Source organism: Peromyscus californicus, unplaced genomic scaffold, assembly GCF_007827085.1.
Source record: "Peromyscus californicus insignis strain IS unplaced genomic scaffold, ASM782708v3 Scaffold_6__1_contigs__length_162567912, whole genome shotgun sequence".
NCBI lineage: Eukaryota > Metazoa > Chordata > Mammalia > Rodentia > Cricetidae > Peromyscus > Peromyscus californicus.
The window spans coordinates 71954799-71968550 of record NW_026294584.1 but is presented as its reverse complement, the minus strand read 5'-3'; the positions used below and the strand labels follow the sequence as shown (position 1 = coordinate 71968550).

General features: G+C 43.9%; 1 protein-coding gene across 1 annotated transcript in view; it reads right to left on the bottom strand.

The window, feature by feature from the left end:
• Positions 1–13752, bottom strand: part of Chn2 (chimerin 2) — a 282989-nt gene that overhangs the window by 10033 nt on the left and 259204 nt on the right. The window contains exons 8-9 of the mRNA XM_052719368.1: positions 4574–4658; positions 536–709 (exon numbers count right to left, since the gene is read on the bottom strand). Coding sequence (XP_052575328.1) covers positions 536–709; positions 4574–4658 — 259 coding nt within the window. The remainder of the gene's footprint in view (positions 1–535; positions 710–4573; positions 4659–13752) is intronic.

The following is a 13752-nucleotide window of genomic DNA, read 5'->3' as shown; positions in this document are numbered from 1 at the left end:
GTGGAAGGAGCTTGCACAAGATGTGCCCTCCATGCTGGGCACTGTACAGGTCCTTCACATGTACAGACTTGTTTTGACCCTCAGCATCACCTTCTGGGGTACAACTGATTTCCCTCACTGTACAGACGAGGAAGCATATTCAAAAAGGGACCAAGTCCCTTGTTTAAAGGACTTCAACAGAACGAAGACATCTTTCTCTGGGACCTGTGGTACTTTGAGTATAGTTATGTTTATTTGTCCCTCTGATTCTCCAATCTACCATCTTGAGGCTGAGAATGGAAACTTTCATATCATCAGTCTCTAGCCTGTATTTAAATGCTCAGTAAACATCTGCAGACATAGAGGTTACTGTATTATGGCTAGCTGTAGCATATTTATCTGTATGTGTGTTTTTGTGTGTGTGCAAGTCATTGCCATAACAGGGGTAGTAAAGTGAGTTGGTTTCCTCAACAAAAATTAAAATTAAAATCAATATAATATAGTAAACATAATATAATTATTATAATAATTTCATGGTAGAGAGTGTTTTCCAAACCTCTTGCTTCAATTTCCCGAATACATATGTCTACCACCATGGGTCTCTGGGTATTATGAGCTTTCACAAGCGTGGTGAGGTCACAGCAGTACACTTTCTTGATCCTCTTGAGATCAGGTTGGCAGTCGTTGGGGACATGCTTGGAGCACTGTTTGTGTACATTTAACCCACAATCTGTGAACAAAGAAGCCACATTAGCCTTGCATATCACAGTACCCAAGGGTTTGATGGACTTCCCTGGAATGTCCATCCCATCCAGAGAGGGTGCTTCCCACTAGATGAGCAGGGGATTCATCTTGACTTGGAGGTGTTATATGACTGTACTGTCTTTCTGACTGTCTCTGTTTTCTGGACCAGAAGAACAGAACACCTGCCTGACATAGTCAGGTCACTGGTCAGGGTGCCAGGAGGCCTCTTCTCTTTATTCTGGGGTTCTACTGGGGGTCTACAGGGAGCTCTGGTATACAGATTCTCAGAGTTAGTCTTGGCTCATTAAGAGCACTGAGGCTCCTTCTAGGGGTGCCCGTGAATCCCTGATGCTCCTTTGTGGGATACATAGTAACTGTCTGCAGGACTGTCTGGTCTTTGATTTGCAGAGCTCCTGACTTCTATTCCCTCTGCCTTTCCTGGAGACCAGCCTGTAGTTTCTAATCCTTCTTGCTGGAAGTTGGAGGGGGTCATTCCCTTCTAGTTGCTGTGCTGTGACATAATGGAAGTGACGTTGAACTGTACTCCAGTACACTATCTGAGAACTGATATTTGACGACAACGCCTTGTAATGTGATGATTACAGTAATTATTTATAAAGCTTATACCCAGAGCCAAAGCTGAAAAGGTGCTTTTGAGTTCAATGCACAAATTAAAAGCCTTGTTAGCAGTTGGCATCCACCAACGAACTTTCTCCACAATTACGAGACACAGTTTACTTTCTGGAACATGAAAGTTTCATGACAAAGTTGCTCAATGTGAATGTGCTCTGCATGAGAAGACGATGTCTTCTCATCGTCTTTCCTAGGTATAAAGATGGTATTTCTATACATATGAGATACATGCACAATAACAAATATTGTGGAGAGTTGCTTATAAAAGCAGTGTTAACTACAGCAAAGGCCGACATGTGCTGACTTCTGTGCAGCCACCAGTGGTGATTCCCAGGTAATATTTCCTGGCTCAGTTCTCTGCTCCCCCTTTCAAAGGAAAAGTTCTAACTGTCTTAGCTTAATCAGCATGTGAAATTCAACTAAATCCAAGTATAATTCAGTTTCATTTTGATGGAGCTACTTAGTGGATGTAAATTTAAATTTGGACTTCGCTAACCCGAACCGGGTTTCTTCCTGGGATCCTGGTTTATAAAGTGGGGATTACACCAGCACCAGGTGATCATGATGGTCAAATCCTTACACAGTGTCTCCAATCTAGAGCCGTGCCGCTGTGCCCGTGCTCAGTCAAATCAGACACAGCAAGGACACAGGGCGGAGACACAGAGGCCAGGCCTGCTGCTCTTTCATTAGTGGATTTCACTACATCTTACAAACTTCATTTAAAAGTTTATTTTTGTTAAATTGCAGCAAAATAGACAAGATATATTTACTATTTTAACCATTAAATTGTAATTTATTCACATTTAATTAAAATTTTAAATTAAAATTTTAATTTAAAATAATTCAATAATTATTTAATTTAATATTATATTATATTTATTTATTAGAGACAGGGTCTCACTATGTATCTCTGGCTGGCCTGGAACTTGCTATGTAGGGCAGGCTGGCCTCAAACTCACGGAGATCCAGCTGCTTCTGCATTTTAATGTGCAGAGTTAAGTAGCATCAAAAACATTGTCATACAGCTACTCTGCCACCTGCTATGAAAGCCTGTGTGCTCCGACAGCACTACAACTTGATGCCCACCAAATAGTAAACACACACACACACACACACACACACACACACACACACATACACACCCTGGACTCACTCGATGGCAGTGACAGCCAGTGGGTCCTACCTAGATTCTAGCAGCTGCATTTCTTTGCACTTTGCTTGGCCTTCTTGTCTTTTATAAGATTGATGAACATTCCACAGTGTGTCTATGCACGTTATCTGTTCGTCCGTCAGTGGGGTTGAGTTCTATCCATCTTTCAACCACGATGAGCAGTGCTACTCTAAGCACGAACCTGCAAGTGTCTGGTGCAGACACTGCCTTTAAATTTTAGGATTACATGGCAATTCTGTGCTTAATTTTCTTACAAACTTGAAGACATTTAGTTTATTTATAGAGAACACTGATCCTATTAAAATTAGGATCTCTCAAAGCAAATATAAAAATGTTAAATTTTTATAAACCAGTAGAACTCCATGTGCCCAAATGAAATCTGGACCATTAAAAAAATATCTACATTATGGACAACAGAGGCCTGTGTTGACTCCCTTGACTATGAACGGCCACTTTCTAGTCTTCCTGATCTTCAGGGGGAAATATTAGATCAAAAAGTAACCACTGGAGACAACTTACAATATAACCTTATATTATGTTTCCATTAAAACAAAATAGAAACAGAAACAAGCAAATAAAAAAAAAATCACAGAACCCCTTCCATCCTAGAGAAATCTGCTGATTACAGCTAACTGGAGCCCAGAGTCCTGTTTCCATAATATTGACTTTGGACCAATTTCCTGCTGAAACTGGATAATATCTGTGACAAGGGATATTTTTGGTAGGTCTAATCTGGACAGACCTAGCTAACAAGCATAGAGTAATTCAGCTGGTAGACTACCACACTCAGGCTGTGGGATGCTTTGTGAAGCCCTGCACGTCTGTTCTGTCTTCAGCAGGGTATTAGAACATTCTGGAGAGGCTGTTTCTGATCTGGGTTTGCCACCTGCCTCAGGACCCAGGATGGGAAGCTGGAATTACTCACACACCAGTTAGGCACTGATACGGGTGTTTCTGTGCCTACAGAATGGGAGCTAAGAAAGTACCTTCCAGGTAGGAAGGAAGGCAGAGGATATATGATCCCATGGACTAAACGGACACCATGGGCAAGAGGAAGCCCTCAGAGGAAGCCATCAGCTGATTCTGTTGGTCATGTCATAGGAAGGAGGCAAGCAGCCACAGAATCTGTGGTATTCCAGTCAAAACCAGAGGCAGCTATTCCTGCTCTCAGCTCCAGTGTGTGCCTGGAAAGGCATGGCAGGGTGAGCGAGAAAGCCCAGCTAACACGCTGATTTGGCAGCCCTTGGCATTTTGTTCAGTGTCCCTTAAAGAAGATGTGACTCATGATATTTGTAGTTGGGGTATACATCCATTTCTAGATAGAAAACACCCTGGGGTTCAAACTACTTTGAAGTGTGTGAAATCAAAACAAATTTGATCAAAATACATTGTATGAAATTTTTCAAAGGATGAAGAAAAACATGATTTAAATTATTTTTAAGTTTAAAAACTTAAATTATTTAACGGATGTAGTTTCACTATCAATTTGATGGCAAAGAACTGAACATGAGTTCTGGACTCTTGCTGCTTTTAAATGAATGTTTCACCACTTAGCATCTGGCAATGAGCCATCACCTCTAGGACTCGATCTCCTTTTCATTTAATAGGAGATAACCATATCTTCCTTTGGTTCTGCTGGTGAGGCTGCAGCCTTGTGTTTGTGGCAAATACCACAATTACACAGTGTTGTTTTTATGCCTTGTCTACTATACTAAAATGGGGTAGGAAAGAAATATGGCATTTTAGAAACCTATGCAGTTCCATTAGAATCTATTTCAACCATTTTCTCTTAAGGGCTACTGCTCATTTGGGGAGACAGGTGCATTTTAAGGAAGTGGACTTGTCTGGTGGCTTTTTAAAGTTCTGTTTCAGTCTTGCAAACCCTTAGAATGGGCTCCCCAACAAGCAGGGGGGGGGGGGCTTTGGGCCCTTAAGGAAGCGAGACATCTGAGCTCATCTAATCACAGTCCCTAGCTCTGAAGGCTGCTTCCCACTCAACGAAGTGGCACTTGATGTAAGTAGAAGAGGAGAAAGTTTTGTGTCTACCTGAACACCGAACTCCTTGGGCGATGAGCCCCCACATGAAATTGGCACAGTATTCACACCAGTGTGGGCCTCGGAATGTGTGCACCTGTGAGCCAAACAGAACAGCACAGAAGGTTCAGTCACCTGAAGGCATCAAACATGAAACAAAGAAGGCTCAGCAGCGATGCCCTGTCCCTGGCCCTTTTCCGTGTAGCGAGGCCGAGTTGCATGCTGGGCTGGAAGAAACACAGACAGGCTTTGATGGTAGAAATTCTCCAAGGATCCAGCATACCCTGGCGTGAGCAGAACATAGGGAAAGAGCGAGACCACAGAGAAGGAATGAGACTGTCACACCCCAAACAAGGCTCTGTGAGTATAAACCTAAGCTAGCCTAAAAGCTGGCTGCTAGGTCGCTCCATCCTGCATTTAGCTCAGCAAGTTGTTTTGGGCAAGAACTCAATTACTGTGTCCTCTTGACTGAAGTTGCTCCATCCAGGTGTAGAATTTCCAGCCAGATATAAATAAACCATGGTTATGGGATAATTAAAAGGTTTCAAGGCTTTGAGCCACTTCCAGAAAAAGGCATTTAAAAAAGTAAAGGAGTTGGCGAAAAAAGCAGGCTTATGGAAGGGCCCACGGAGTGGCTTTTCCAGGGACAGGGGCTATATTCAGCCAGCCCTGCAATACATGGCTTTCAGGTGAGTAATTTGGAAGGCTCTCCTGTCTGACCAAAGTGCTGGTCTTACTGTTCAGTATCTCAACCGGCTGTTCGATATTCCAAACGCTACAAAGTAAGAATGGTCTTAGCTTAGGTTATTCAGGTGCAGAGGTACTCATTAATCCATGAATCAACACAACACAACACAGCACAGCACAGCACAGTACAACACAACAACACAGCACAGCACAGCACAGCACGACACAATGCAAAGCAAAACTGTTCTCCAGCACTGAGAAAGTTCAGAAGGTAGAAGTAGGGGAGTCCTTGCTGTGGAACCAGGCCAAGAGGAGCTGAAAACCACACAGACAGTATATTGAGGACATGAATCTATGTGACAAGGTTCTGAGTTTTGACCAAGTCCTTTCAAAACTTCTCTAACCCTCAATGAAAGCTAAGATAAGTCAGACAATCATATTTTTTAACAAGGTAGGGGACCCATGTACTAGTACTTTTTAAAAATACTATTCTTAGCTAACAAACAAACCAAAATAACAAATATTGTCACAGTTTGGGAAGGTGAGCACTCTCTAAGGAGAAGCAGTCGACCTCTCCCCTGAAGAAGGAACAGCCCATTCAGTTCCTTTGTTCATCTACATACCCTGGCAACTGTGTCTAGAGGGTGGCAAGCCACATCAGCCTCCCAGTGGCACTCAAGTGTGAATGGCAACAGAGAAAGAAAGCATGGTAATGAATCTGAAGGAATGCATTATGACCGCGGCTCGATGCAGTCAAACTCAGCTACACTCGCCTTTCGGGAACGCGCTATGACCATGGCTCTATGCAGTCAAACTCAGCTACACTCGCCTTTCGGGTATTTTAGCTCATTACATTGCCCAGTACATTGTTTGTTTTAAAAATGGTGACGCCGGTCTCAAAAACTGTTTTTACTTACATGGAGAAGTGTTCCATTTGGGTATGAGCCTAACCCATGACTAAGCACTCCTTGTAAGAATGCAGAGAATCCACGAGGCACTTGCATTTTCCAAATGCCACGATTCATTTCTAGGCCCACTGAAACAGAACTCCGCACTAAAGAACTCTTGGGGGAAAACGAGCCACCAAGAGTTGAACATGTTCTGAATTCAACAACCATTAATGTTTTACTAGAAAAATGCTAAAGGTGCCAGGTAATTTTGGCAGTAAAGTTGATTATTAATATACTGTCGAAATTGTACCATAAGGTAAAATAATATATAAGTTAAACAAAACTAGTATGAAAAGGGCTAGAGAAGAAAGTTGGGGCTGCTACCATAGCGAGAATAATGGGGGAGGCACTTTCCTGGACGGTCCTGGAAGGTGACGTAGAGGAAGGGCAGGGAACATTCGGGGCAGAAGGAATTATGGACACTTTGTAGGAACAAAGGAGCTTGGTGTGACTAGGCAGCTGAGGCTGCTGTGGCTAGAACAGAGAGAAAGAGGGGAGGGATGGAGATGAGGGAGAGGGTTGGAAAGGGAAAGTTAAGTGGGCCGCTCACTTTGTTTGTGATGCAAAGTTGGAGCAGGCTCCACAAGGCAATCCTGGAGGGTCTGAAGTAGAAAAGTGATTCATTCAAAAGATTATTCTGAACCTGTACTGAGGGTACAGAGGGTGTCGACAGTGGAACAGGTTTGGAAACTGCTTAGTAGTCTAGTTGAGGAATGATGGAGGCTAAAAGCAGAGCGCTGGCAGGAAAGATGGTATGGGCCTGCGTTAAGGTACATTTTGAAGGTAGAATTTGTACAACCTCACAGTAGAATGCACGTGGGTCTCTGAGAAAGAGAGAGGGTGGGGAAAGTCATGAATGACCCCTTACTTCCCCCTTAAGAACCAGGTGGAAGGTAATACCGTGTGATGAGGTGGGGACGATATTCTAGTGGGGAGAAGTTTGGTGCTGGGCTTTGGGTAGGCTGCAGACAATGCCATCATGCTGAAGTGTTAGTTAAAGCAGGAAGTCACATGCATTTGGTGGCTTGGAGGAGGAGTGGGGGTTACAGAGATGCATGTGGCCATCCCTGAAAAAATAGACGGTGTTTTAAATTGGGCAAATGGCTTAAAAAGTATTAGGGATAGGGAGGAGAAAGCAAATAGGGAGAGCTCATGTCTGCTCCTCCATTCTTGGTCAGGAGGTCAAGAGAGCAAAGCATTTGAAGCCAATTGGTGAAGATGGTTTTAGGGAAGGGGTGGACCACTACGCTGAATGCTGGTAAGACACCCTATTAAGGTACTAGGGTACTAGATGTCCATTTGGGTACAGGGAAGTCATTGGAAACCTTGTCGGGAACAGTCTCTTTGGAGATTGAACCCAGATTCAAGGGTTCAATTTGAACTGAGGAATAAGTGGGGAATAATGAACTAGAGAAACATGTAGGAAAATCGATGAGGGCGCTTGGCTAGCCAGGCTTGGTGGTTCAGGGAAGCTGAGGAAGGAAGACTGAGAGTTTCAGGCCCATCTGGGCAACAGCAAGACTGTCTCAAAAAGCAAAAAGCAAACCCACTACATTCAATTAGTTCTGTCCATATGTGCACGGGTATAGAGCCATCCGCTAGATCTTGGGAAATCTGCCAGTGGTCACACTCCCAAAAACCAATGATCCTCTCACTCCCAACAGTCATCAATTGCCAATAACTCCTCAGGAAGGGGTTTATATGATCACATTTCTTCTTATACATATATACGTTTCCCAAGAATAAAGAAAATTATAATAAAAAACAAAAGCATGGCATGAACTAAAATATGAAATGTGAAAGAGGTTCTCAGGAATGCAGCTCAGTGGCAATAAAATTGCTTTGCAAGCTTGAAGCCTTAGGTTTGGTCCCCAGTACTACAGGAAGCTTGTCTATGATGGCACTTAGGGAAAGGAGACACTGCAAGGGAGTTGTGGGCTCAAGAGACAGTGCTTTGAAAAGGTGGAGCATGCTGAACTGGCCATAGGACTGATACAATCAGTCACTGCAGACGCAGAACAGGCAAATACACACAAAGGCGCGATGATCCTGAGGAGCTGAGAAATGGCAGGGTACTGGAAATGGATGGATGCAATACTGAAAGAAAGGAATATTTAAGATTTTCTAGAATTAGCAAAAGGCACAAAAACATCGGATTAAGAAAAGTGAAAGAGTGAGTTTCAAACAAAGTAAAATTAAAAACAATCTGCTTCAACACAGACTGTGGTAACGCTGTTCAAACCTGATTCCTGTAGACATAACAGCAAAACCACTTACCTGGAAAAGGATAGTAGTTAGGGTGAAGACAGTCCTTTTCTTCAGCAAAAATGAGGTTACAGATCACAGAGTAACTCCATCACATCGTGAGCCTAACTTAATTATACCCACTTAATTATAGAGAAGGGTAAACAGTGATATTTTCTGGTGGATAATACGCACTTCCGATCCCCATGCAAAGAGATAAAGGATATGCTTCCATGAGTGGCAGGAATCAGAAAAAGGAGTACTAGACAAGATACAGCGGTGGGTGAGGAAAAGAAAAGGGCCAGTCCCCGTGGTTCTAGCTGCATAAAACATCAACACTAAAGAACTAATTGTAGTGATTTAGGAACAAGGCGAGAAGTGAAAAGGCCGAATGTGGGTAAAAGTCAAGTCATTGCTTGGTCTTTACACTTTGGGAGATGTAAAAGGAACTATTTATTAACCAAGGAATGCTTTAAGTAATTAAAGACAGTGGTTTTCTTTCTTTTTTTCTTTTCTTTTTTTTTTTTTTTTGAGTACATAGGAAAAAAGCACAGAATCCATAAATGAAGAAAAATATCCACAGATCCTCAGGGGGGAAAATGACACACAGATTTGATCAAGTCAAAAAAAAAAAAGTAAGAAAAAGCAATAAAATCAGTGAGCATATGTAAAGTATTTATAATTCTCCAGTGATCTACTCAGAGGAACAACATATTTGCAGATGGTATTTAACAAATATTTATAAGAAACACACTCAAAACACAATGCCAGAGAAATATTGGCGCCAAAAAGATGCACTTGGAAAATGCTACTGGCCCAGTGAACCCAATAAGCCAGATACACCTATTGCATGTTGTAGTGATAAAAGGGCCTAACATTAGTAAAATTTACCAGAAAGATAGAACTACTTTGAACTTACATGGATCTGAACAATTTTAAAAATCTAAAATAAACATGGAAAAATTATAAGGAAATGTTGACAACTCTGCCATTATGATGAGCTCAACATGTATTTACTGAAACTGATAAATAAATGTTAAAAGACTACATAGGAAAGGACTTTGTTTGTACCCAAGAATTCAAAGGATGTACTTTTCCCCCCCAAAACACACAGCATTTTCAAAAGCTGACTGCTAACTATAACATGAGCAAATCATAAAGACAAAACACCACCCCAAATATGCTGTATGCAGCAGACTTGGTACACAGCAGTGATGGGCATACCTCAGAATGGTGTGTGGCTGGCTCATTGAGTGTGGGAGGATGACAGAGAGAAGAAAGGCTTCCTACCATATTCACTTGTGACCTTGCCATCACCTCATCATTTCTGAGCCTATTTACTTTACATGCAGCTTGCTGCTTTGAGCCTGGCCCTATCCTTGTATATGTGAAGTTGAGAGACAGCGGAGAAGCAAGCAAACCCTATACCCAAGGATCTCGCCATCTATAACGATAAACAGGCAACGGAAGCGATTATGAGTCAGGCGACGCACCTGATAATGTAAGACCGTCTATGCCAGGATAATAGGGAGAAGAGCCAGCTGTTGCAAGAAAACAGAGGCAAGTGATGGTACAGGGTTTACACAGACAGACAGACATGCACCAGACTGGGACCGATGAGTAGGAGGGACCTTTGCTGTTGACTGGTGAGCACTTGACAACATTCCAAGATGAAGACAGCAGCACACTCAGGGGCCCAGGAAGGTGGGCTTGGGTGTTGAAACAGTCTTTTCTTGTGAGGGATGTAAGGAAAGGGATGATACAAAGCTACCTGGAGCATACCCAGTGTGCCAAGGAACCTCCCCAGGGCAAAAGTCCAAATGCCAGGTTCAGTAGTTAGGAAAGCCATTTCAGTGTTTAACACACATAGATGGGGGGCTAACTACCAACCACTTCCAAAAATGAGGGGTTGCTCATTGCACAATTCTAAGCTTCATTTCTGCCAGTAGTCTACAGAGACATCCAGCACATCAAAACTGCATATAGTGCTTATCAGCCCTGTCCTTATTTAACCCATGTTAACGTGTCCTTCCCTAACACGTATCTCAGGACCAAACAGCAAATGCAGGTAGACCCCGCAAGGAACAAGTGACTCTCTATGTTCCTGCTTAGTCCCACACAAAAGTAAAACAAAATAAAAATGAGGGGGAATGTGAGTTAGACAAATGTTATTTTAGGCCCACTGCCCGATTTCCTTTTGAGGATGGGCCACTGTTTATTTTTGTGGCTCGTGTGTTATTCAATTTTCTTTTGGAACCTGAGGAGAGAACGGACTCCAGGGAATGCTGAGGGTGTGCTCCGAGCCACCCTCTTTGGGTTGATGTGCGACATGTTCCATCTCTGTGAAAGATCCCGTATCTTAAAAAAAAAATCACTAATCAGCACTTTCTATTCTCTGAAATTTATTGATTTTCAAAAATATCTTTTTTTTTTTTTTTTAAAAAGAGAAAGAGCATTTTGCAGACTCGAGGGCAGTAACTAAAATACCCCAGACAGGAAGAAAATTCTCCAGACAGGAAGAGTGTTTGTCCAAGACTATTATACTGGCATGGTCTGCCTGGAATTCAAAAACCACACCAAACAACAAGATGGTATTACAAGAGATAAGGTGTGTTTGACAAATGGTCCAGAAATGGGCACGTAATAAAAACAAGAGGAAGAAGCGCTGTTAAGAAAGTCACAGGCAGACAGCAGGCATCCCCACTTGGCTCTCTGGAGATGAACAGGATGTTATTGTCTCACATTTGCTGAATCTGGAAAGCAGGTCTCTCTAGTGGTTTTAGAGCAAATGTTTTGATGGGCCAGTGCAGACACCACCAGAACATACAATCAACTCGCCCAGACTCAAGCTGGAAGCGAATGCTATTTAAGACGTGCTGTGGTGAGGAGTTTTTATTTTTCCTTATCAGTTCATATCAGGATTCTTCAGCCTTATCCTTGTTAATATTTGGGGGCTAGACATTTCTTGGTTGTGGAGGTAGGTGGCTATCCTGGGCACTACAGGGACTTTTTCCCCCCTTTCTGCCCCCCCCCCCCCCAGTATCCCTGGTTGTCTACATACCAGAGGCTCACAGTATCCCTCAAGGGATGGGCCATAAATGTCTCCAGACATTGCCAAATGCTTCCTGGTAGTGGGGCAATACAACCTCGATTGAGACTCACTGACACAGAACAAAATCATTTTGCCCCACCTTATCAGTTCTATTATTCATATTAAAAACAGGAACTTGACTCTTTCATTTTACTTGGAAAAGGACTACAGGGCTAGAGCTACTTTCTAGACTGTTTAATGTGTATAAAAGAGAGGCTTGGAGTAGGCAAAAGACCCTTCCAGATTCAAGAGCCTGCATTTTGGAGGTCCAGGGCTCACTGTGGGAGGGGAGGCAAATCAGCCTCAGTTGCCCAGAAGGTCAGTAGTACAGTCAAGATCACCAGGTTTCCACAGAGGATTGTTCCTCTGATTTACTATGTTTCCCACAATCATGTGACAATGGACTCATGGGAGACATTAAACTCTGGGCTTTCCCTTCCTGCGGGAGCCGATGAAATTCTGACCCCGAAGTGAACCTTCTCAGATGTAAGGAGATAGCAGAAGGGAATGATGTCATCTGTAACAGAGACACTTGCTGCTCCCTCAGTGTGGGCCACTGCACAGACGATGTGAGACAGCCCCGTGCTAAGCCAGGCTCTAACGGAGGCACTGAGGTTCCCCAGAGTAGCTGCCTGGGCACTTAAAATGGGACTAAAGATGTGGTGCCAAGGTAAAGCTGGGGACAAGCTCAGAGACCTGGCCTTGTTGGCAATGCTGAATTTGACAAACTAGGAGCAAGGCTTCAGCTTCATACTCGTCATTCCAACGGTGGTCCACAGAGACCGAAGAGTTGGGGTTCCTAGCCGAGGGAAGCCCTCGGACCCTCCTCAGCAAAGGTTCCAAGGCAGAGCTTAAGTCACCTATACCAGAAACACCAAGGCAGGGAAAGGGGTGAAGGTGACACCCCAGCTGCTGGTCCAGATGCAAGAGCAGGTGCCAGCAGCTGCTTATTTGGAAGTGGAACTATAGCAGAGAAAAGAGGGCCGTGTTCTAAAACACCACCAGCCATGAAGCCTTTCTTGGCTCTTCTCCTGGAACTGAGATACTTTTGTGCCAATTTCCCCGTCTGGTTACACTTACCTCCTCCCGAGGTCTAAGGCATACCACCCTGAAAAGACCAGATTCTACCTGATCTCAGAAGTCAAGCGGGGTCAGACCTGGTTATTGCTTGGGCAGGAGAAACCAGAGGCTCCCCCATTCTCTGGAGCATGGTCTTTCCTCCTCAGTGCTGTGAAAAGACAGCTGAGCAACACTACTCTGGGGGATGTTCTGGCCACGTCTTCCCTGGCCTCTCTGGATGTCATTGGTACACTCTGGTGGGATGAAAAGCAGATCTCCAGCCAGGTGGTGGTGGTGCACGCCTTTGATCCCAGCACTCAGGAGGTGGGGGGGGGCAGGCAGGAGGGTCTCTGTGAGTTCAAGGCCAGCCTGGTCTACAGAGTGAGTTTCAGGACAGCCAGGGCTACACAGTGAAACTCTGTCTCTGAAAAAAAAAAAAAAAGCACAACTCTAGACATTGCCACATGTCCTCTCTGTGGTCAAAAGCGTCCTGGCTGTGAAGCCCTTGGCAGAGAGGGCAGCCGTTTCTCCCTCAGCGCTTTCTGGCACCTGGCACACAAGCAGCCTGTGGTCTGTGTTGGTGGAGTAAAGGCATAAATGGCTGAAGGGCTCTCTTTTCTGGAAAGTTTCAGGAGGAGTCCCCTAGTATGAATTGTGACCACTGGTGCTCACTCTCTTGTCCCACACAGAACACAAAAGGCATAATTATTTCTCTGGGTGGAAAGTGCCAGAATCAGGCATTTAGTCACTTAGAATAGTCCTTTTGAATTTCGTGTCATTTAGATCCGGACAAAGTCCATAAAAAATTAAAAACAGTTAAGCACTTGATAGGGGTCGGACTTTGTAGCCCATAACTGACACTGTGAAGCTGTGTGACTGAGCCACATCCTGGTGTGGCCTAACATGGGCACCCTGCTGGGAGTTGCACTGGACCCCTTTCTCTATCCTGGGCTCTGATGGTCTGTGAGGAATTCACAGCGACAGTGATGAAGTTACCCTGACATGCACATAAAGACTAGCTAGGTGGGAGACACGCTCTAAGTCCGCCCTGGCACGGAGGTCAGACATCTGACTACATGAGGCCCTTCTCTAAAAACTATTTTCACACTTGATTGAAATTCCTGCTGTGAACACAGTTCCTTTAGAGCAGTGGTTCCCTA